The 22,600-nt window shown below is 44.0% G+C and overlaps 1 protein-coding gene across 7 annotated transcripts in view; it reads right to left on the bottom strand.

The window, feature by feature from the left end:
• Positions 1 to 22,600, bottom strand: part of CACNA1I (calcium voltage-gated channel subunit alpha1 I) — a 363,153-nt gene that overhangs the window by 261,960 nt on the left and 78,593 nt on the right. For all 7 annotated transcript variants that reach the window (XM_083573883.1, XM_083573884.1, XM_083573885.1 and 4 more), the window contains one exon: positions 3,651 to 3,961. In XM_083573883.1, coding sequence (XP_083430009.1) covers positions 3,651 to 3,940 — 290 coding nt within the window. In that variant the 5' untranslated portion in view covers positions 3,941 to 3,961. The remainder of the gene's footprint in view (positions 1 to 3,650; positions 3,962 to 22,600) is intronic.

Raw genomic sequence — 22,600 nt, forward strand, 5'->3', positions numbered from 1 at the left:
CAGCGTTAAATAATGGAAGCTAGGAAACAGCAGTGGGATTGTTTCAATTGGTTCTGTTTTGGAATTTATAAAATAAATACAGTTAGACTGAAAACCCCCATAAAGAAACTGGGCCCTTTCAAATACTAGCAAAGTTACCCATCCTTTCTCACATGGCCAAACAGTTTGTGCTGCTCTCGGAGTCTGAGGACATCAGCAACAAGACCAAGAAAGCTGTCAGTCTCTCCACACCCTCTTGGCTCCACCTACCACTGCTGTACAGTCCATTATCTGTCTTGGACTCAACCACACTCAACCACAAAGCAGTCTACTAGGGTGAGAAACAGATTAGTAAATATGTGTACATTAATGCAGACTCTCCTCACTCTACAGTTTCAGTGTCTTTACCACTCGTACCTGGTACCCAGTGTTCATTGGGACTGGTGGGGCAGAAAGCAGGAAGCCAAAGTCAATGACAGGCAGAGCCACCTCGTTATTGGTTATAAGTAAGATGGCAGTCAGGTAGGGGTTGTCATGGTGCCCCATTTTCCCTAATGGTCCTTCACTGGTCCCTAAATTCAAACAAGCATACAAAACACAATGCTAAACCTTCCTGAGCTTCCCTCGTAAACTGTTGCAATCCATAATGTACCTTTCCCTGTGAGAATCTGTGTCAGAGCCCAAATATTGACTGTGAACTCAATCTCAAAACCTGGCTCCCTATTCCCCACCACCAGAACTACATTCAATTTTTGGTTTGTACCGAAACTAAGCCTTGCAAATAAGCCCACAGAAGACAGTAGCCCATACTGGGGTCCATGACCCATCAATCATTTGTCTGTTGAGCCCATTGTCTGGTGATCCATCCATGAGTGGGTGATGCATAAGGATGGATTGTGCCCTAAGACTACTGGCTTGAATTGGTAGATTTAGAGTTCAAGTTTATTGTGTGCTGATTTCAACTAATGAAGATTAATTTGAATTAGTGGGCGGGTGTATTAAAGGCACACTTCTTCATATTTGTAGGCTATTTTGATGGTACTGGCATGTTAACACAGTAAGAAACGAAATATGTATTACTGAGTTGGATGCAATCTAACATTAGTGCTAGAAGCAGGAGAGTTTGAGGTGTTGCTCAAGCTGCAACAGAAGCAGTATAACAGTACAACACAGCATACAATAGGCTAATGACTTGCAACTCTTCTAACAACCCAAGCTGGCAATTGTACTACCCTAAGAACAGGGCTCCCACTAGCAGAATGGCCGCTATGCTAGTGAAGTTGCCACAGATGGATCAATGCATCCCTTTACTTCTTACAATGAGTGGCCTTTGGGGTTTCTTAAATAAGTTCTCTTACTTCAGTATTTCAAGCAGTCACTTTTAGGGAGGTTATGGTAATACACGAGTCTTCTGAAGACTGGTTCAAAAGACAGAAGCTTCATCAAAATCCTTTAATCCTAATGCAAACACTTTGTAAATAAGCCCAGTGTCACTGACTTGTAATCAACGTTCAGATTATCCCCCGACAAATACCTTTGCCTCTCAGAAGAAGATGAAGTGGGGTTCCCCTCCCATCCAGTCAGCTGTTGCAAGCGAGCTCATGCTGAAAAGTCAGGGAGAGGCCACGACTCCTATAGAGTTTTCAGCTCTCCAGAGACTTCTGGCTGGCACAAGTGCAACACCCATTAAATGTGGCTGCAAAGAGGACATGTGGAAGATGGATGCTTTCTTGTTATGTGCTATGTCTACAAAAACAGCCAAGGGAAATGAACTGCTCCTCCACAACATAGCCTTCTCAGGGAGTTCATGTAAGTTAGCTGCAGACAGCTGTTGCTGCTGCAATCAGCTGATAGTCTCTGATCACTGCACCCCAGGAATCATTTCAATAACTACGTAATCCCACCGCCTTAGCTGTCAACAGGATAATAGTGAGACACATGACAGGCAGACCACAAGTCAATGGAAGCACTGTTTAGATTTACAGGTATAGGGAGAATGGAATGAACTTGGGAGTCTCCAAAAGATGTTATTGTTATAGTCACAAGGCAAAGACTGAGTCTGAATAGACTTACAGCAGCTTCAGAGCTAATCTCTATGATTCAGTAGGGAAATGCATGATAAAAGGAGCAGCTGATCATGGTCACAATCCATAAGGTGTTGCTGCAAAACAAAAGGCTCTTCATGGGAGCAATACTTGGTGGATTGTGATGAATTATCCACACTACTATTCTTGCCCAAAGCCCTGCCTCCAGGATGTGTTTAGCCCAGGATTTTAAAAAGTTGGAGTGGTTTCCCAGGGGCAAGCATGTAATGTGTTTTGAGGGAGGACATAGATCGAATACTTCTAGGGCAATAAACTAAGCAGTTAGTGAATTCAGTAAATATACAAAGGCAAGAATTTCTGTAGTACGTCAGACAGACTCATCAGGCCAACTCTACCATTAGGCAAAGTGAAGCAACTGCTTCAGGTGGCAGTTCTGGGGCAAGCAGCGGGAAGGGAAGGCAACAGATACAAGGAGTTGGACAGAACTGTGTGTGTGCCCCATACAGCCTGCTCTGTACCCACTAATCTGGCCTGTTGTCCTCAGATGCAGGAGAATAAACTGTTTTGTCAGTTGTATTGAATTAAGATTAAACTGCCCATCCTGGAAAGAGGAAGAGGTGCATCTTGGCTATTGTTGCAGGCAGAAAATTGTATTGGGCTGGCCCTCAGACTCCTGTTTCACCCAATCCAGTATCTTCTTGCTGGCACGTGGAATAATGTGGCCAGACAAGATCCTCTCCATAAACCCCATTTCAGTTAATGATCAGTGTTAGCCCTAAAATTTCTGGACCATCCATAATAATTCCAGCTGTCAAGCAGTTATGGACTACAACTGCAACCTGTTGCAAAATTTAATAATCAATCAATCCTATTACCAGGGCTGGCCCTACCATTAGGTTAAGCAAGGTGGTTGCCTGAGGAGGCAGATGATGACGGGTGGAGAATAGGCAGGGTTGTGTGTGCCACACAGGTTACCTTGTGCCTTCTAAGCTGCCCTACTGCCTTCCAGATGCAGTGAAGGACGCTGTCCCTTCACCAATGCTGAAAAAAGATCAGACTGCTAGATCCCTTGCAAGTGTTTGTGCACAGAATGGGGAGGGGATCTTGTCCTTTGCCTCAGGACAGTAATAAGCCTTGGGGTGGCCATGTTTATAGCTACCAGATAGCTTACTGTATATCAGAGAAGACTACAAAATAAATGCATGCTGCCACATCAAGTTCTCCTAGAAACAAGTTAGCACTGCTATAACCTATGCTCTGAAGCTTTCAAAGAGTCATACCGTGACGCCTTTGGCAGCGCAGGAAAAGTAAAGAGATGAAGGGGGGGAAATACGTTTTAAAATGTTTGTCCCCTCTCTTCTCCCTGCCCCTCATCCCTGTTCTTCTGATTCTAACTGACAGTCGCTCCCTCTGAAGTCTCCCATTTCGCAAGCAGCTCCTTTTTGCTTGCATATTGCAGCAGCCAAGGCACTGTTTAAATGCAAGCAGGGAACAAAGTGACGCATTAAATATGTAAGAAACGCCGTCTCTTACCTGTCAGGTGCTCTGCAAGGGCAGGAGAACAAAGGGAGGGCAGAGAGGAAGGAGAAAGGCTAGAAAGGGCAGCTTGTGGTTTTGAAAGGATATGGATTGCACACCATCTTGATGCACCAACTGCGAGGGCTGGTGGTCTGTTTCAGGCAGAAGAAAACCACGGGGGCCAAATCAGGATAGGGCACATCTGGGTCCGGCGGAGGCTCCATGTCACCATCATCATCTTCATCACCCAGGTCTGGGGATGGTGGTGGTTGCTCCAGCAGGGTTGGTTGCTCACTCATTCCCGGATCCACATGTTCCAGAGAGCACAGAGTGGGATTGCGAGTGGGTGGGTTCCCCGACTGCTGGGTAGAGGAGGGGTGGGAGCCATGTTCGGCCATGTTGGCATGAAATGAGAATCCCTGGAAAGAGACAGAAGTGACACAGTTGACGAACAGTCCACCACCAAATGCACAGCGCAACTGTCCTTTGCTTTGATAGAACCAATCCAAAATGTTAGATGAACTTGCTTACTTGCTTGCTTACTAATGTCCTTCTCATTCTAGGCCATACTGAGGAGTTTTCATAACTCCTCCTCACTCTGGCTCAATAAACACATTCATGATGAAAAGGCAATAATATTATAGCCCTCGGTACAGACCCCACTGGCAGAAGTAGCGCAATCTGTCAGTGTGTGTGTGTGTGTGTGTGTGTGTTACACACTGCTGACGAGGCCAGGAAACATCATGGTAGACCTCCATCTACGGCTAATTATACCCAAAAAAACTTGGCATATTGAGGATGTGGGTTGACAGGATCCGTGCCAAATTTGGTTGGCAACTCAGCCCACATGTAACAGGCCCCTGCAAAGTTGCCTATAGTTGGTCGAGTATTGGAACGATTAACATGAATCGTGCCATGATCTATGCGGGCAGTGATGCAATCACCCAACTGTTTCACCACATGCTGCCTGGACACTGTGTGCAAAATCCACTCAGCTCACATATTCAACGTCCCACTTTGGTTGCGTCATTTTAAAATGAGAGTCTCACCCCATCTATTCCCTCTTCATCCACTAAAATCCATTTAGAAACTTGTTGCCAAAGTCATCTTTCCTGCTACTTAATCAAACCACATCACTCTCTAATCCATTATACAGTGTGAGCCACTTGACTGGCCCTACATATTCCATGAACACAACACTGCATACAAACTATTTTCTGTCTTTTAAAGGCCCTTCAGGATTCTAGCTTGAATCCTGCATCAACGTTCAGCATGATGCCTTGAAACTCAGAGAGTACATTTAGAAAAAGTATAAAACTTGTATGGTTTTCATTATCATATAACATCTCACTCTCAAATACTATTTTTCCCTGGGACTTAAAATTCAGCTGAAAATTTCCTTCCCCCTTTTGAAGGAAAGAATTTATAGTCCTGGACTGCTTGTGTATATGATGTACTTGTCATGTCTTCATGCAACTGGCAAAGGGATATATAGCTTTGTTGTCTATGGGGAGTATAGGGTTAACTTGGAGACCTGGCAGATTTGTCAAGGCTCAAATAGCTCAGAGCATGAGAGTCTTGTTCTCAGAGTTGTGGGTTTGAGCCCCACAATGGGTGAAAGATTCCCGCATTGTAGGGGGTTGGACTAGATGACCCTCATGGTTCTTTCCAACTCTACAATTCTACGATTCTATGATTAATTAAACAACAGGCTTGAGGCATCTGCCATTGCTGATGTGAAGGATAGCACATCCCTCATCTGAGGGCAGAAAATGTGAAAGCTCTAAATTTCCTTGAGCAAATGTCCCAAGTGGAGGAACATATGATTGACAGGCAATGCCATGAATACAGATAGACAGACAGACAAGAGACAAGCAGATTAAGGGGATCTAAGTTTGGGAAGAAGGAACAAGGAACAAAAAGCCTACTTGAGACCAAAGAAGCCTGGTAAGTTAGGGATGGTTCAGACTAGGGCTAAAGGATCATATTTATCCAATTTTGTTCTGAAGAGAATATTTTTGGTTTCAGCAGGTTTGGGACATTGCATTTATATGTAATGTTTACATGGGGATACCTCAAATGGGGGAAGAGTGGCAGAAGCAAAGGGGTGCACTCTGTTGTGGCCAGATAGCCAGGTGGTTAGGACATGGCCATCAAACCTGCCTTTCCCCATAATGTACCATTATAAATAGAACACACCAGTGTAAATTCAACAAAAGAGATGGGCCCCAGTGAAAGGTGTACAATGAAGATGCCAGAAGCCCATTTGTGGGGCAGGAGTTCCACAATTTAGGGGCTGCCACAGAGAAAGCCTTCTCCTGGGTCACGATCCCCTGTACTTCTGAACTCCCAAGGGTGCCCCCAGAAGGTCAGCAGGGATAGAGGCAGTCTTTCAGATATTTGGCACCTAAGTCAGACTCTCAGCACTAGTGTGAACACCTTTAACTGGGCCTGAAAATGAAATAGCAACCAGCTGAATCTGAAAGGTAAGCTTTGGTACCAGGTACACAGCAACGCACTCTGGAAACAAACAAAAAATAATCAGAAAAAAATTAATGTGGCAGCTATTAAATAGGTGCAGGTGGGAGGGGATGGTGTTGCGCAGCTCCAGTTCTCACTTGAAGCAAGGCTCTGCTCCACAAAGTGAACAGCTATGGAATACTGTGGCTTTTTAGGAAGATTAATCAAAAGGTGAGAAAAGGTTACTGAGAAGCATAGGACATAAGGCTTCACCGCAGCAGCCCTGAAGCACTGCTGGTTCTGGCACAGTGCCCTACCAAACAGCTGCTTAAGTCATTCAGAAACACATAATGACTACTGGCTGAATTAGAAAAGCAGGCACATGTACTTCACGTAACAGAACACAAAAAAAGGAGGGAAGGTCAGCATTTTAACGGGATTTACTTGAGGAGAACTTCTAGGCTCCCAGGGGAGGAACAATTACACAAAAGCTCATGAATGTGAGAGCAAGCTGGTGCCCATGAAGTCCATACCCTCCAAGATGTTGAGTCCCAAAACCGGGACATGCGTCTTCCCATCTGTTCTCATGCGGGTCATATGACTTGTGGAATATTACAGAGTCCAAAATTTGTGCTTGGGCGAAGCATGTTCTCACGGTGCCCCAAAATGTGCTTTTGGGGACACCATGTGAGATCACAGCCCCCCACCCTGCATTTTTTTCAAGGAGAGATATCAGCACAAAATCATGCAAGATCATGGCCTCTCAAATGGCTGCTATGCTGTTGCAGGGGAAAACAGGATGTCCCAGTTTTTCTGGGATACTTGAGGGGTATAGAAGTCCTCAGTTGCAACTGCCTGCAAAAACCCTTAGTGCAGTCACTGCCTCTCAGCCTAAGCTACCTCACAGGACTGTTGTTGGGATTAAATGAGGGAAGGGAGAACCATATATGCCACCTTGAGCTCCTTGGAGAAAAAGGTGAGATATAAATGTGAAAAGTAAGTAAGAGTCCCAGACCAACTTTAATTATGCAACATGAACTGGCTGGTATGTGATGGAATCTCCCCTCTCAAGAAAAGAATAGTTACAGGCTGGAAGCACCCTGACCCCTACACCCATTCTGAAAACCACCTGCGCTTCTTCGTGGACATCCAGTGTTGGCTTCCATCTAGTGTTTATTTGGTTTGAAAAAGGTTTTTTTCTATTTAAAAAAATGTAGATTTAAATGCATTAACTTCTATGTAAAGTGCCTGAGCACCAATTGCAGAGGGGGCACTGCATAAACATTTATGATGTCCCTGTTGTGCCCCCCACCCCATTTGAAGAGCCCTAGCAGGGAACAGCACTTGCTTTTTTCTGAAACACATAAAAACAGCTTAGATGCCAGAGCGCAAGGAGGAAGTGCAATTATTGACAGAAGACTGCATTGTGCCCCCTCCTGGCGCCTTATGCGATGGCGTTCTGGTCTGCTGTGTGATGGAATGCGTCTCCCCTCATTCTGTTATTACAAAGAGGGCAGCACAGAACAGCGTGTCACACTGGGGTGGCTTATGTAGCAATGCGAAAGCATTTAAAAACATCAATTTCCAGTAAAATCCAATTGCCAACAGTAGAGGATTTATCAGTGACAAAGATCCAAAACACAGAGCTTATCTGCTCATAATCCTGTCTCCACTCTAAAAGCGGAACATTATCTTCCCCGTGTTTCCCAGATCTTTCTGCCCATGAGCTTGCCTTTGTTGTGCTGTTGCTACACAGCCCATGTTCAATCAATGTTGCTTGGTCTAGACGTGCAGCACCTCCTGCTGTTTATCTGCAGACCCTTGTTCTCCGTGCAGATCTGCTTCCAGGCATTCCAGTCACGCCTGGACACAGTGGGGCCAACACCTTGCTCTCTAATCTGTGGGCAGTCTTTATACCTGCTTCTAGTTTGTTTTAATAAATTATATCTCAAGTTCTTTCCATCAAGGCGAGTTTACCAATGGGCACTGGGGATGCATCTATAAACGCACAGCATATTTAGAACTGCAGCAAGAACACAGGGAAACAAGTACATTATGTTGGAAATGTGCAGATGCAAATATTTTATGCCCAAGAAAAGTGAGGAAATATTCTCAAAAGAAATGGCAGTTTGCATATTAAGAGAACGGTCTATTATGGGGGGGGGGGAATCTGTGACTTTCCAGATAGATATCAGGAGTAGGAGTCTTTGACCGCTGGTCACACTCGTTGCGGCTGATGGAAGTGGGAGGATCACAGATACCCAGAGTCTATTATTTCCTTGTATATTTCAGGATGGCATGATGTGGATAGCAGATTTGGGAAGTGAGAGATCTGGTAACAATGTCTAAATCAAAAACTTACGTTTGAGTTACAGAATGCTTACTCTGAAAGAACATTTGAAGCTAGCTAAAAATTATTAGAATCTATTTTAAGAGAAATATTAGTACAAATAAATTCTCCTTATAACAAAGTAAAACAATTATAAGGAAAAATCTCTTCACATTCTCACGACCCTGTGGATAATACATTAAGATCTGAAATTGTTTGCATAAATTACATTTTAAATTAAAATGTTAGCATGCGTTGCCAGTATTCTGTAATATTTTACTGATACTCCGCAGCTGCAGTTCTGTGCCACTTACCTGACAGTAATTCCCAGTGAATGCAGTGGGACTTACTTCAGAGTAAACTTGCATAAGATTGTGATATATGTGAAGGAACAGGTTACCCAAATGGTCTGAAAAGGCTACATAAGTACTGTGCAGACTTACACGGGAGCAGATCAAACTGAACTCAGTGGGACTTGCTGAGATACAAAGGCGTGTTCTCTTCTGGCAGGGACACATGGCTTGTTTTATCTGCTTATAGTTCACCCAAAGTCCTGTTCAGAAGGCATTGGGTTGCATCCATCGCAACAGCTCTACTCGCACAACAAACTTGCATGCTTCCAATGGAACTTCTTCCTCTCCGGTCCCCCAAGGCCCCATGTGCCCTCAAAATCAGCTCTGGGGGGTTGTTGGACCTTCCGGAACAGATTGGGGGAGGTGGAGGAAACAGAAGTCCCATTGCAAGAGCAAAGCTCTGCTCACACAGTGGTGGATACAAGCTGTTGTTATTTTAGTGTGAGGATGGATTAGGAAACACATGGGCAAATATCCCAAATGGACACTGACAGATTCACTAAATGGCTACACTATCTATCTATCTATCTATCTATCTATCTATCATCTATCTATCTATCTATCATCTATCTTATTTATTTATTTATTTATTTATGAAATTTATAAACTGTTTGACCCAAAAAATCATAGATAAAGCATGGTTAAAATACACAAACCAATTATTAAACAAATAAACATCAATCCATCAGCATTAAAAACAGAGAAAAAGCTTTTAAAACAAATATAAGCAATTATATATTTAAAACAAATATAAGCAATGTGTCTGGTTCCCAAAATGATTACACACATGGCCACAGAATTTGCATTATACCACAGGTTTCGCCCCAGCACCATCATGACAGATACAGGTCAGTGGAGCAATCCAGTGTCTTGGTGGCACCATCAAAAACGCTGGCCATTGTGACCATACCAGCAAAAGCCCTTTTTGAGCCCATTCATTCATTCTCATTTTCCAGCCATTAAAGTCAATCCAAGCACAAGGATGTTCTTACAGCACACCACAGAAATCCCAAAATACCCAACTCCTTTTTCTCAAAACTATTTGCTTTTTGCACCTTTGGTGATACGTTTGTTCCAGATAACCGGGCAGTGACTTCTGAGACACATCACACATAGAAGCAGATCCCTTCTCCCTTTCACAACTTGAGCAGGATTTTCCCTACAGCCTCCCAGCATGCTGTTGTTGAGTCCACCTTCAGTTCCGTCAAGGCCACAGAGGTGAAAGGTTAGTTGAAGACTGCTGGGAGAAAAGGCTTGCTTGTTGTGAAGCTCCAAAAGACTAGAAGGCTGGCAATTCCAAGCCATGCTTTACACTGCTTCATAATTAACAATACAATGCAACAAAGCTATGGAAAGCAACCTCATTAGCATTTCCCAGTTTTCGCTCACAGTTTTATTTTCAGGATTTCTTTTGCACTCCCGCTGCCAGGCATCCGCCATAGTGAAGAGCACAACTCTCTCCCTCTGGCATTGAAAGAAACAGTTTATGCCTTAGAGCACTCACTGGTGGGGTAGCAACTGGTCTGGTAGTTCACCAGGGATACCTTTTTTGTGAAGGAAGGAAGGAAGGAAGGAAGGAAGGAAGGAAGGAAGGAAGGAATTGCTGCATCCGACAGATTATCTACTCCAATTTGCTGCAGCCTAAACAATTCATTACAGGCTGCATGAATGCAGAAGCAGATTAACCAGTATGGGCACTGTGAAGCTAAGAGCACCCTCTTGACAGAGAATAGCCCCCACCCTATCCAGCTCAAATAAAATCCTTCAATCAATCCAGCTCAGATGCTAGCAGGATAGTGTTAGTTACTTCCTAAGGAGACAGCTTACTGTAATTCGGGGAGCAGGATGGGAGCAGATATGGACCCTTTGGCCCTTAGGGCTGATTCATGCCATTTCCCCTGTTTGGAGATCACTCTCGTGGGGAAGGGCCATAGCTCATTGGTAGAGCATCTGCTTTGAATGCACAAGGTCCCAAGTTCAATCCCCAGTATCTCCAGGCAGGGTTGGGAGAGACGCCTTCCTGAAATTCTGGAGACCAGTACCAACCAGTGTAGCCTATATATATTGAGCTAAATGAATGAATGGTCTGATGGTATAAGCTTCCTATGTTCCCTTGTAGGACACAGTGTTAAAAGGCCATAGCTAGGACCATGCAGAAAGTCCCAGGTTCAATCCCTGGCACCTCCATTCAACAGAGAATAAGGCAGCAGATGATGGGAAAGGCGTCTGCCTGAGAACCTGAAGGACAAGTGCCAATCAGAGTAGTCAGCAAGAAGTAGCTGAATCTGGTAGAAGGCAGATTCATTGGCTCCTGATATTTCTTTTGGGTTTATAACCCAGCAGCACGGAACATTTCCACCACCCCACATCCCAGGGCAGTGGTGAACAATGGAGATTGCATGTGTAATTTATTCATTATTAGTATATTTTCAGCTGAATAACCTCTCAAATCAACTTGTTTTAAAAAATGCATGCATTATAATTATGTTAATTAATGTAAATTAACAATGATATATATCTTCAGTAGCCTTGGGCAGAATGGCTGGCTCTTACAGTCAGCTCTTTCTCCACTCCTTCTGACTGCTTTTTACAAAAAAACAAAAAACACCACCTAAGAACTGAGAGATCCATTCAAGGAGCTCCAGCATCTCATCCAGTTTGGTCCAGTGGTTAAGGCATTAGTTGAAAGTGTCCTTTTCCTGTCTCCCAGCTCACTAGGGGAGATTCAGCGAGCTGAGCCAGTGAGCTGAGCCAGTGTTGATGCCCTTCGGCTGTTGCTTATCAATCAAAATATGGCTCTCTAAAAAAATAGTTGCAGACTAGCAACATATCTGGGGTGTGTGTTGCATTTAAATGTATGCAAAGTGAGGAGCTTGTTGATTTTCTTGGTTGTCACTAATTAGCAGATAAATTATTATGATTTCTCAGTGCAAATAATAGCCCAGGATAAAATAATTTCTCTAACAAAACGTACACCACTTAATCAACCCGAATTTGTCATCTGAATTGAGAAGGGTACCTCAGCTGACAATAAGGAACTTGAAAAGAAATATTGGGACTTTGACTGGCACTTTGAGTGGGACAAAGACTGGACTTTGACTGTCCACCTCTAGTTCCTCTTGCTCTGCTGAGGCTGCAATCCCAACCCTACTTGCCTGAAAGTAAACCCCACTGAATAGGACTCACTTCTCAGTAGATATGGGCTGCATCCAGACTTTTGCAATTTTCAGGTGGGATTCTGTCACATTATCAACAAAGTTTAGGTTGGACCTTTTGCAATAAGGAAAGTAACAGGAAAAATGCATTGGGAAGTGTGGGATAACATTTAACTGATGGAACACCACATCTAACCTCCCTGCAAACAAATCACAATGAATGTTCAGTAAATACTAGCCGAGGTCACCTAACCTCCCTGTGAATTTTGTGCAAACAATCACAATGAATGCTCAATACACAGTTAGCCTGGAAACAACCATGGGTAGGATTGCACTGTCAGGTTACATCTATGTTGCACATTTAAAGCACTCTTATCCCATTTTAACAAGCATGGCTTCACCCAAGGAATCCAGGGAGCTAAAGTTTGTTAAGGTTCTCCTAACAACTTTCAGCACCCTTTTCAAACTACAGTTCCCATGATTCTTTGGGGAAAGCCATAAATGTTAGAAGTTCCATAAGAGTGCTTTCAATGCATAGTGTGGATGTGACCTAAGTTACTAAGCAGCTAGGCTCCTTCAGTTGCATGGCCCTTTCTTCCCAGGAAAGGCTGGATACTGCAGCACTATCCCTTCCCTGGTTACTAAGATGCATGTGTATGTAGCTACCATATTGCTGGAATCCAGTTTTCTTTACTAGAAATAGAAGCAGAGAGCCAAACTTTCCCTGCTCTTTGCTCTTACTTTGAAAAGCCAAGATGCAGTAACACAGCATCAAAATGAGAAAGTGGGAGCCCTGAAACTGGTGGCTGTGGACCCCTAGGAGAAGCAGGATCACAGGAAAAATAACCTGCCTCTTCCATGCCCACTGACCCCCAATATCTAATGAAATAGTCCACAGCAATTAAATATGCTGCAGTTTCAGCCCTGATGTGTCTTAAAAATAATCACTCGTTAAAAACCCACTGTCAGTCTGGAGAATTCAACTATCAGCACAAGCTTAACCATGCATGCAGAGAAAACCTACCAGATTAAATGGGGTTGGCTCTCAGGTAAGTGAGATTAGAATTGCTGCCAACGTGTCACAAAATAAACTGAGCCAATCTTGAAGCAGCTAAATCGAAACCTTGTGCATGAGAGTTGCTGGCACCTTTTTTGGCTAATGCGTGATTACATCATACAAAAAGAGCCACATTTCAGTGACTGAGAAGGACAATTAGCCATTCATATGCCAAGGCTGCAACAGACACCTAGAGAGCAGCCTTTCCTTGAGTGTCCTCAAATGTTTTGGACTACAGCTCCCATCAATACCAACCAACGACAACCAACCACAACCTATGCCACACCCCAACCTATCTCACCACCAAGGAAATACAACAAGTGAATAGTAAGAGAATCCATACAAGTGATGCTGACACAAAAGCCCACATATACACTAAGTAGAAGAATAGAAGCATTGCCAGCCGACCCCATCCCACTCACAATTCCCCCCTCTCCCTCTTTCTCCCTCTTTTCTTCCTAACCTAGCACTGTATGCAGCACTAATGTCTCACAACAAATGGAACTGATCTGTAGAAAAAAAATAACTTGAAAAGAGAGACAATGCTTGCATATTTGTAAACTTAGAAATCTATAGCAGGCATCCCCAAACTCAGCCCTCCAGATGTTTTGGGACTACAATTCCCATCATCCCTGCCCACTGGTCCTGTTAGCTAGGGATGATGGGAGTTGTAGTCCCAAAACATCTGGAGGGCCAAGTTTGGGGATGCCTGGTTTAAAATATCTGTAGGGCAGCAAGAAGAAGAGTTTGGATTTGGATTTGATATCCCGCTTTATCACTACCCGAAGGAGTCTCAAAGCGGTTAACATTCTCCTTTCCCTTCCTCCCCCACAACAAACTCTGTGAGGTGAGTGGGGCTGAGAGACTTCAGAGAAGTGTGACTAGCCCAAGGTTACCCAGCAGCTGCATGTGGAGGAGCGGAGACGCGAACCCGGTTCCCCAGATTACGAGTCTACCGCTCTTAACCACTACACCACACTGGCTCTCAACCAAGTTGAGAAAGTCTTGTTCAGAGGCAGAAGAATAAGTCAGCAAGATAAAAGAGTATTTAATGAACGCAACTATTTACCTCTATCTTAGTCCAACAGCTGTTATGCTAGAAGAGAGCATTCTGAATGGAGAGGGGGGAATCAGGAAAAAAAACAGAACGCTTTTAGCAAAAGGTTCTAATCAGGGAGGGTCAAAAATTTTCAAGGGTGGTTGAGAAGTGATGGTTTTTCTGCACACAACCCAAGCACCCTAAAGATTAAATGCAGATATGCAAACATAATGTGGGTGTAGGTAGCAGAAACTTCCATTATCTCAATGTCCAGGAAAAGTTCCATAATTGCAAAGGATGGGTGCACCCACACCACAAACTTCAACCTTGGGGACTGGAGCCTGTAAAGCTCTCTCTACAGACCTAATGATGCCCAAGGTTCTTCAAGTGAAAGCCCAAACAGCTGAAGTTGTTTACAAGTGGTTTAAGTCTGTGATGTGGATGCAACTGATGTAGTTGACCAACATCTGCAATGACCCGGCATCACATGCTATGTTTGAAATGGCAAGGGCCCATTCAATGATGGTTGGGACAACTCATGGGCAAGAAATGTAACATCTGAACCTCCATCAGACTACAGAACCTGTTGATGTTGGTGCTCTCTATCTCCTAACATTTCCTTACCCAAACGGCCTCAGGGTACATAGCCCCTCTCGTATCCTTGCACACTGTTCTGGGAGATCTCCTGACCCCCACCTAGAACTGAACTGGGGGAGTGGGGGAGGAGAGGGGAAGATACGATTGCACTAGCAGGACTTGCTGCTCTGGCTCCCTCTCACACAGCTAGTTGAATCAAGCCCATTATGAGCACCTGAACAGGTCATCTGCAGTAAAGAACACCATGAGTCATGAAGACAATCTGCTGCCCTAGAATAGAAGAGCAGCGATTATCTTATTTTTGAAGTCAGTATTTCCCACTTCTGCTTCCCCTGGAAACTGGCACAGGTAGATCAAGTGATGCGGGGGGGGGGGAATCATGTATGCCTTTTGTAAAAAGCCAATTTCAGGTAAAATTTACATGGAGAGATGCCAGGATTTCTGACAAAAGAAATAGGACACGTTTGCACAATCCATAAGGGTCGAGAGTCACCCTGTTACAAATGTGTATTTTCAATTGATTTAAACAGGGGAGTGCCTCCCCATCTTGGACTGCTGGTTTTAAATATGCCCAGCTGAAACTTTCAATAGATGCTGCAGTCATGCAGCTTGCCTAGCTATCTATTACCTAGTGATGAAACAGGTCACACACATTCACAGGAGAAATGAGGAGGAGCCCACTGAATCACCGCCCATGCTCATCACTTATCTCTGGCAGGGAGGGATAACTTTATCCGTATCTATGGAACGAGGGTGTGCTGCTTTCGTAGTGAAAAGGAAGACATCCCAAGTGGAAACCAGAAAAGATTAATTGTGTGATAAGAGCTTCACTGAGAAAGGAATACTCCAAGATATATTCAAGGTAAATTTCCATCACGTGGATTTGGACAGAAAATGATCAAAGAACTGTGTAGGTTATAGAAAAGGGAAGTCAATTCATGTGGGTCTTTGTGCAAATCTAGCCTTATTTAATAAGGATAAAATGCAATATTCAGGAGCAGCAATGCCAACAAATGTGCCCTTTCTCAAGAAAAATTAAAAGCTGCCTGAGAAAGAGCCTCAGGGAACATGACAATCCAACAAAATTTCTCTCCCTCTCTTTCTTCTTCCTTGCATCTACCCAAAATGCTGCTAGCATTTGAGGTCTCAGAAATGGACATTCTCTGCTCCATCCTCCCTTAAAAACCACTATACCTGTAGTTATTTCACATCCGTGCCCTGAAAATTGCTCCCTAGTTTCATGAATCTTGCATCTCCCTCTGTCTTGCACATGCACTAATATGAAGAAAGCTTGCTCATTTGGCCATCACAGGTAGTTAATGACCTTTAGCTTGCCCCTTTCTGGCTTCAGAAGTAGCTGGTTTTGCAGCCAGAAGGTTGGAGGGTGTATTTTTATTCTTCTGGAAGCAGCTGGTCTCAAATTCTAAGCTTCCTAATGAGGAGGAAAAGGTATCTGGTGTTGAAGGCACAAGAGAGGTGCTTCAGAGAGTGGTAGGCAAAGGGCCACCTCTGTCACAACAGTTTGTACCAACTTAAAATATGCCTGGTTCTGCAGTCTCCAGTGAAGCATTTTATCATCCAGAATTGTGTGACAACTGACAAGAGGGTAGGGGTAAGAGCTCAGATTTGAAGGAAGCAAGTGATTGCATCTCTCTCTGTGTACTGAAAACAGAATTGTTATTTAACATTTCTATGCCACCATTTGAACAAGAGTTTGCAATATATTTCTATCCCAGAGTATGAATTTATGTGGATAAATACACTGGGTGATATGACCAGGTGCACTTCATGTGATCAAAATGGTTCTTTCTTTGAGCCAGCCAACATGATCACAAGAATCACACACAGAGGGTCCTTGATATGGTCACTATTTTGCAAGAGGCATTCAAGCACACACTGAAACATTAAGTTGTACAAGTGAATTGGATTAAAGCAGGCTGCCACCCTAGTGCAACAAATCTACTTTATTAAAGGACTTATTGTAGTTAGGAAAGTGATAGGGAAGTGAACAAATGAAGGTGTGTAAACACCTCACAAGCAACTCAGGATGGATCCTGATTGTTGTATAACTGCCACACACAAAATCTCCTGAATGAATGCTTACTGAAGATTAGATATAATCTAACCACAGCATAAACTGTGTGCAAGAAAATTAGGATGAATGCTGAATCAACAGGTTGTTTAGAGGACTCAAAAGTTTGTCCTCACAGATATGTGCCTGAGAACAATCAAGACAGTTCATGTAAACAGAACATGTCCTGCACGAACCACTCATCGGAACTAAATGCTTTACATTATCATCCTCATCTCTGCTCTGCTTTATTAGGAGAAACTGATGCCTAATGACTCAAGTGAAAATTAGGGCCAGCGAAGACCCAGGTTCAATTCTTTGCTCTCCAACATGAAATCTATGAAGCTGCGGTTTAATTACTGGCTCAAACTTAATGTTAGTGGCTTGCTGAGTCACACAAGGGTTTTGGCACAAAGGGAGGGGACAGGAAAGAGTGCACATGGTGAACAGTTGCCAACGTGCTTCACCCACAAAACACAGATCAGAATACATGACTCAGTTATCACATTTAGTGGCATCCCATAACCACAACATTACACAATGATTTTTCATACGAGAAGTTCACCACATGCCTTTCCCTTGTCATTCTCTGCAACAGAGAAGATGGATGTGGAAGGTGAAAGCCCTAGCCTGCCTGTTCTCCAGCGACATCAGCAATGACCCTCTTCCTTTTCTGTCTTTCCAACGTTTCAGCAGCAGCAGCAACATCTGCAACCTGAGGTGATTGCTTCACTCTGTCTAATGTTAGGGCTGGCCCATCCATAGGTCCTACTGGTCTCTGCTCCTTCTTAACCTGCCACCTGGCCTTTCCTCATGGTAAGGCCACTTTTGGAAGGGAAACAGAACTCTGCCAAAACCCCGTAAAATCTTCATGCTCTGACTCTTGTTTGCTTTAAAGGATGAAGCTTGGACCTTAGTAATGGTTGTGGACCATTCTAAGTTGGAGTTATGATGGACCTCACTGACACTTTTCAGGCACAGCACCTGCTAAACATTTGATACTGTGGTTTGAAATAGGTTCAGCTTGGCAAGCGGATGATGAAGAAAGGAACATGATGGGAATTACCATGGAAGTTTGCACTGTGCCTTGTCTCCATCCACAGGATTTATAGTTGCCGCATATTTGTAGATTCCTATCATGTCCTTTCACTTTACCAACCTATACATATTTAATTCTTAATCCTTCCTGATAAATTAATCTTCCAAGCCCCCTGGTCAACTGTGTCCTCCTTCATTAAATCCCTCTAATTTTCCAGCATCTTACAGGCAGTAAAATGCCAACAATTAAGAACTGTATTCAGAGAGGTCACAGGCAGAAACAGAAAATGGGTGCATTCGTGTTGAGGTGGCACCTCAAATGACCATGCTGATTTCCTCCCCGGCCTTTACCCCCTCCTTTCAAGGGGCAAGTTCATACCCAGATTATTTGCTGATTTCTCTCATACCTTAAACTTCAGCATAGGTAAAGGTAAGTCAGTTATGTCCAGTCGTGAACGACTCTGGGGTTGCGGCGCTCATCTCACTTTATTGCCCAAGGGACCCGATGTTTGTCCACAGACAGTTTTTCCAGGTCATGTGGCCAGCATGACTAAGCCACTTCTGTTGAAACCAGAGCAGCGCATGGAAACGCCGTTTACCTTCCCACCGGAGTGGTACCTATTTATCTACTTGCACTTTGACATGCTTTCGAACTGCTAGGCTGGCAGGAGCTGGGACCGAGCAACGGGAGCTCACCCCATCGTGGGGATTCAAACCGCCGACCTTCCGATTGGCAAGCCCTAGGCTCAGTGGTTTAGACCACAGCACAACCGGTGTCCCTAAACTTCAGCATGTCTACTTTGATATTGTAACCTTTGAGCACCACCTGCTTAAGATTTACAATTACTTTCTGCCCCCCCACCCTCCCACATCCCAGAGACATGGGCGTGCTGAAGCTCATTGGTAGAGCATCGACTTTGCACGCAGAAAGATCTCAATCTCTGGCATCTCCAGAGAGGGTTGGGAAAAGACCCCTTGCCTGAAACCCTGGAGAGATGCTGCCAGTCAGTGTAGATAATAATAAGTTAGATGGCCCAACAGTCTGAGTCTGTAGAAGGCAGCTTCCAGTGTTCCTTTGGCTTCTTTGTTTCTTAAAGCCGAATCTCATTATCTCTTTTTTTTCCCCCGATCCACACTTCTAATCTCTCTGGTTCTCATTGTATCATTTCTATATCCTCGGTGGTATTAAAAAAAAACCCTTCTAATTTATTATCATCTGTAAATTTCATTAACATGCTATTTACTCCTTCCAGATAGCTAATGAAGATGTTAAGGACGATGGGACCTGAGGAGGAGGCGGAGAAGAGCCTGGAAGCTCCCAGGAGAAAAGGGATTGGAGCTGTCCTGACTGCTAGATGCCTCAGGCCAGGATGTTTAGCGTTGGCGGCAGGAGAGTGGAAGCTGAATAAAAAGCTCTTTGCCTCTCGCCTAATATTCCTTATCTTATAAACTACCTGTTCAGTGTATGAGGAGGTCTTTGTTTCTCCAGGGTATTTGATTAAGGTCAGAATATTTATCGGCATAACAAACACACACACACAATCCTCATTTTCTTACAGAGTTCCAGCCTCCAGCTGTACAATAATCACTGAAAGTAAAGTCTTTTGCGCATTTGTTAAACTACAGGACCTCACAGGTGGCAGTGATGGCCACCAACAAATTCATGGAGAGTAAAGTTATCAATTGCTATGGCCCATGATGGGCTATGCTCTGCCTCCATGGGTCAGAGGCAGTAATGGTTCTGAATAACAGTTGCTTGAAACTGCAGGAAGGGAGAGGGCTCTTGTGTTCAGGTTCTGCTTTCAGCTTTCTCACAGGCATCTGGTTGGCCACTGTGAGAACAGGATGCTGGACTAGATGGGCCATTGGCCTGATCCAACAGCCTCATCTTACGTTCTTATTGTCTATACAGTGGTACCTCGGGTTACAGACGCTCCAGGTTACAGATGCTTCAGGTTACAGACTCCGCTAACCCAGAAATAGTACCACGAGTTAAGAACTTTGCTTCAGGATGAGAACAGAAATCACACGGCGGCAGCAGGAGGCCCATTAGCTAAAGAGGTACCTCAGGTTAAGAACAGTTTCAGGTTAAGAATGGACCTCCAGAACGAATTAAGTTCTTAACCCAAGGTATCACTGTACTGGAGAATGTGGTTGTACAAAGGCCTGCTTGCACTTTCTGGGGATTCAGGTGTCTCAAGCTGAGGACTAGACTAACCTTAATGCAGAGTACAGAATAGGGTCTTGGGCATGAAACCGTTACCCAAGAGCGAAAAGGAGGGTTTTTGTGCTGGATTTCTTTTGAACTCCTCAGCATTTCCACTATGATGGCTGATCCCTCATTGCCAGACATGGGAAACAGCGGTCATGCTCCCAACTGGAGGAAAGTTTGAAATACACATAAGCTGGTCAGAGAGGTGTGCAGAATACCAAATTTCCTGCCGGGATAATTTCAAGGATAGAACAGCGTGTGAGTGAGGGAAGCTGTATATGCGTGAAAGAGAGAAAATATGCACTGGTGTACCTTCCAAGAAAAAGGAACAGCCTAGAAATATGCCTCACTACGTTTCAGCCAGGTCTAGAAATATGAACCACCCAGCCTTCACTGATCACAATATACCTTACATCTGACCTGCTTCTGTCTCAACAATATATGGAAATCACAAAAGAGTCAGATCACAAAGCAGAGTCTGCACCACTGGAAGGAGCATGAATGTACATTTATGCTTCTGGCAACATCACCCTTACTCAAGCCACAATGATTTCCTGTGCTCCCGTTTTATTTCCAAAAAAAGTGTAGAGGTCAGGGGTGCCAACCTGAATAAAATATTGGGGGGCAGGTAAGCCCTGCCCCACATAATTGATCACAAAATACGGCGCACGCACACCATTTGAATGGCAATGTCCATCAACTTTGGGGGCTCCTGCTCCCTCAAATATTATATTGGGGGCAGCCTGAAGGTGTGCTGTGCGCTGGACAAACCAGACACCTAGTGTTCTTGCCACCTTCACCAAGTGTGGGAATGGGATGCACACAGTATAGTATCCTATGTTTAATACTTAGGCCAGCCCTCTGTTTGTTGTGGCTCCACTACAACCAATCCAAATAGCTAGCAGATTGGAAACACACCTACAGGGGAAATAAAAATCAGGGAGATTCCCAATAAACAAATGTTATTTGCTAAGAGTTAGAGGTGGCTCTTCTATGGCTCTCCAGATGTTTCCAGATGACAACTCCCATCATCCCTGCTCACTGGCCTTGGCAGGTGAGGCTAATGGGACTTGGGACTTCAACAATATCAGGAGGGACACAGAGTTAGCCTCTCCTGGGTTAAAAGCTGCTTCCTGGTGACCCATTTCATGAACACTCAGCCAGATTTGTTTGTTGTCTGGGTAGATGATGTTGTATTTACCAAGCATCATCCCACACTTTCCTTATCGGGAAAAGGTCTGACCTTTAGGGGAAGTGGGTTTGTTTTGCAAGAGCTCCAAACTGGCTTCAATAATGCAGTCATAATTTGTAGAGATGTGACTGAATCCCACCAGATAATAGTGACAGTCTGGAAGTATGGAAGTACACAGAATCACACCAATGGAGACCTCAGCAAGACCATCAATAAAAGTCAAAGGTGCAGACAGTAAAATCACCCTCACATCTACATGCCAGATTTGTTCATCTTAACCATTATTAACCCAAATACCAAACATACAAAACCATTAACTACTGCTACAAATACATTTGTACATTAATTCAGATAAATTTACAGCAAATGATGCTTCAACCTACAATAGTTAAAGTGGGAGGCATTTTCCAGTCTTCCAAAACACACAAACCATTCCACTTTAAGGGATTGTGTGAGTACACTTTAGGTTAATTAATCCTGGATAGAAGATATGGGTGTATTCAAGGTTGTGATGACGTTTTCCTAAATAGTCACTGAAACAGTAGCAGAGCCTGACTCTTTACCAGCCTGACTGTGCGAAGAAAGGGATACAGTGGTACCTCAGGTTACATACGCTTCAGGTTACAGACTCCGCTAACCCAGAAATAGTGCTTCAGGTTAAGAACTTTGCTTCAGGATGAGAACAGAAATCGTGCTCCGGCAGTGCGGTGGCAGCAGGAGGTGCTTCAGGTTAAGAACAGTTTCAGGTTAAGAACAGACCTCCGGAACAAATTAAGTACTTAACCAGAGGTACCACTGTACTGACTTCATAAACCAATCCTGAGAATGCTTTCAAAAGAGAGATTCTAATCTAATAGAGTGATTAAAATGCCAGAACCAGAGAGTGGAGCATATCCCACATCAGCTCATTTGAGCTAAAAAAAACAACCACCTGTACTGTAGTTATATGAATATCAAGGACAGGATGGATGTGGGGGGAAATACACAAACCTTGCTATGATCACAACTGAGACACACCTTAAGAAATGAAGTAAAGTTATCATTACCTCAGGTACAACTCCTGAGGGCCACATAGCAGCAGTGAGTGGCATCAGAGGAAAACAGCCTTTGTACAATAGGCTACCTTCCGACTAAGGCAAAACCATGACTTCAGATCTATGCCTCTCCATCCTCTACCCAGGCAAAGAAGAGGCATCATCACATTCAAGATAATGGGCCAGCAAAACAAAAGTGCTTTACTGGGGTGCAGAGCAAGGCCAGTCAGGATAGGTGTGGCCTAGGAAAAGAGGAAATACCGGTAGTTCCAAGGCCAGATAAGAGAGGCCTAGAGGGCCATATATGCATCTGAGGTTTCCCACTCCTGCTCTAAGGTTCCTAGTTCAAGGATCCCTGAAACTGTGCCTCACCATTCTTACTTTTTGAGCTACCTTGAAAACCCTCCTCCCCACTGTCTTCTGTTGCTAAAGCACAGCAGACATGGCTTTAGTGGTGTACTGCCGGCTACTGGAAGACAAGGTTGCAACATTATGATCCAGCAGCTACTGGAAGACAAGGC

Source organism: Podarcis filfolensis (assembly GCF_964270895.1).
Source record: "Podarcis filfolensis genome assembly, chromosome: 10".
NCBI lineage: Eukaryota > Metazoa > Chordata > Lepidosauria > Squamata > Lacertidae > Podarcis > Podarcis filfolensis.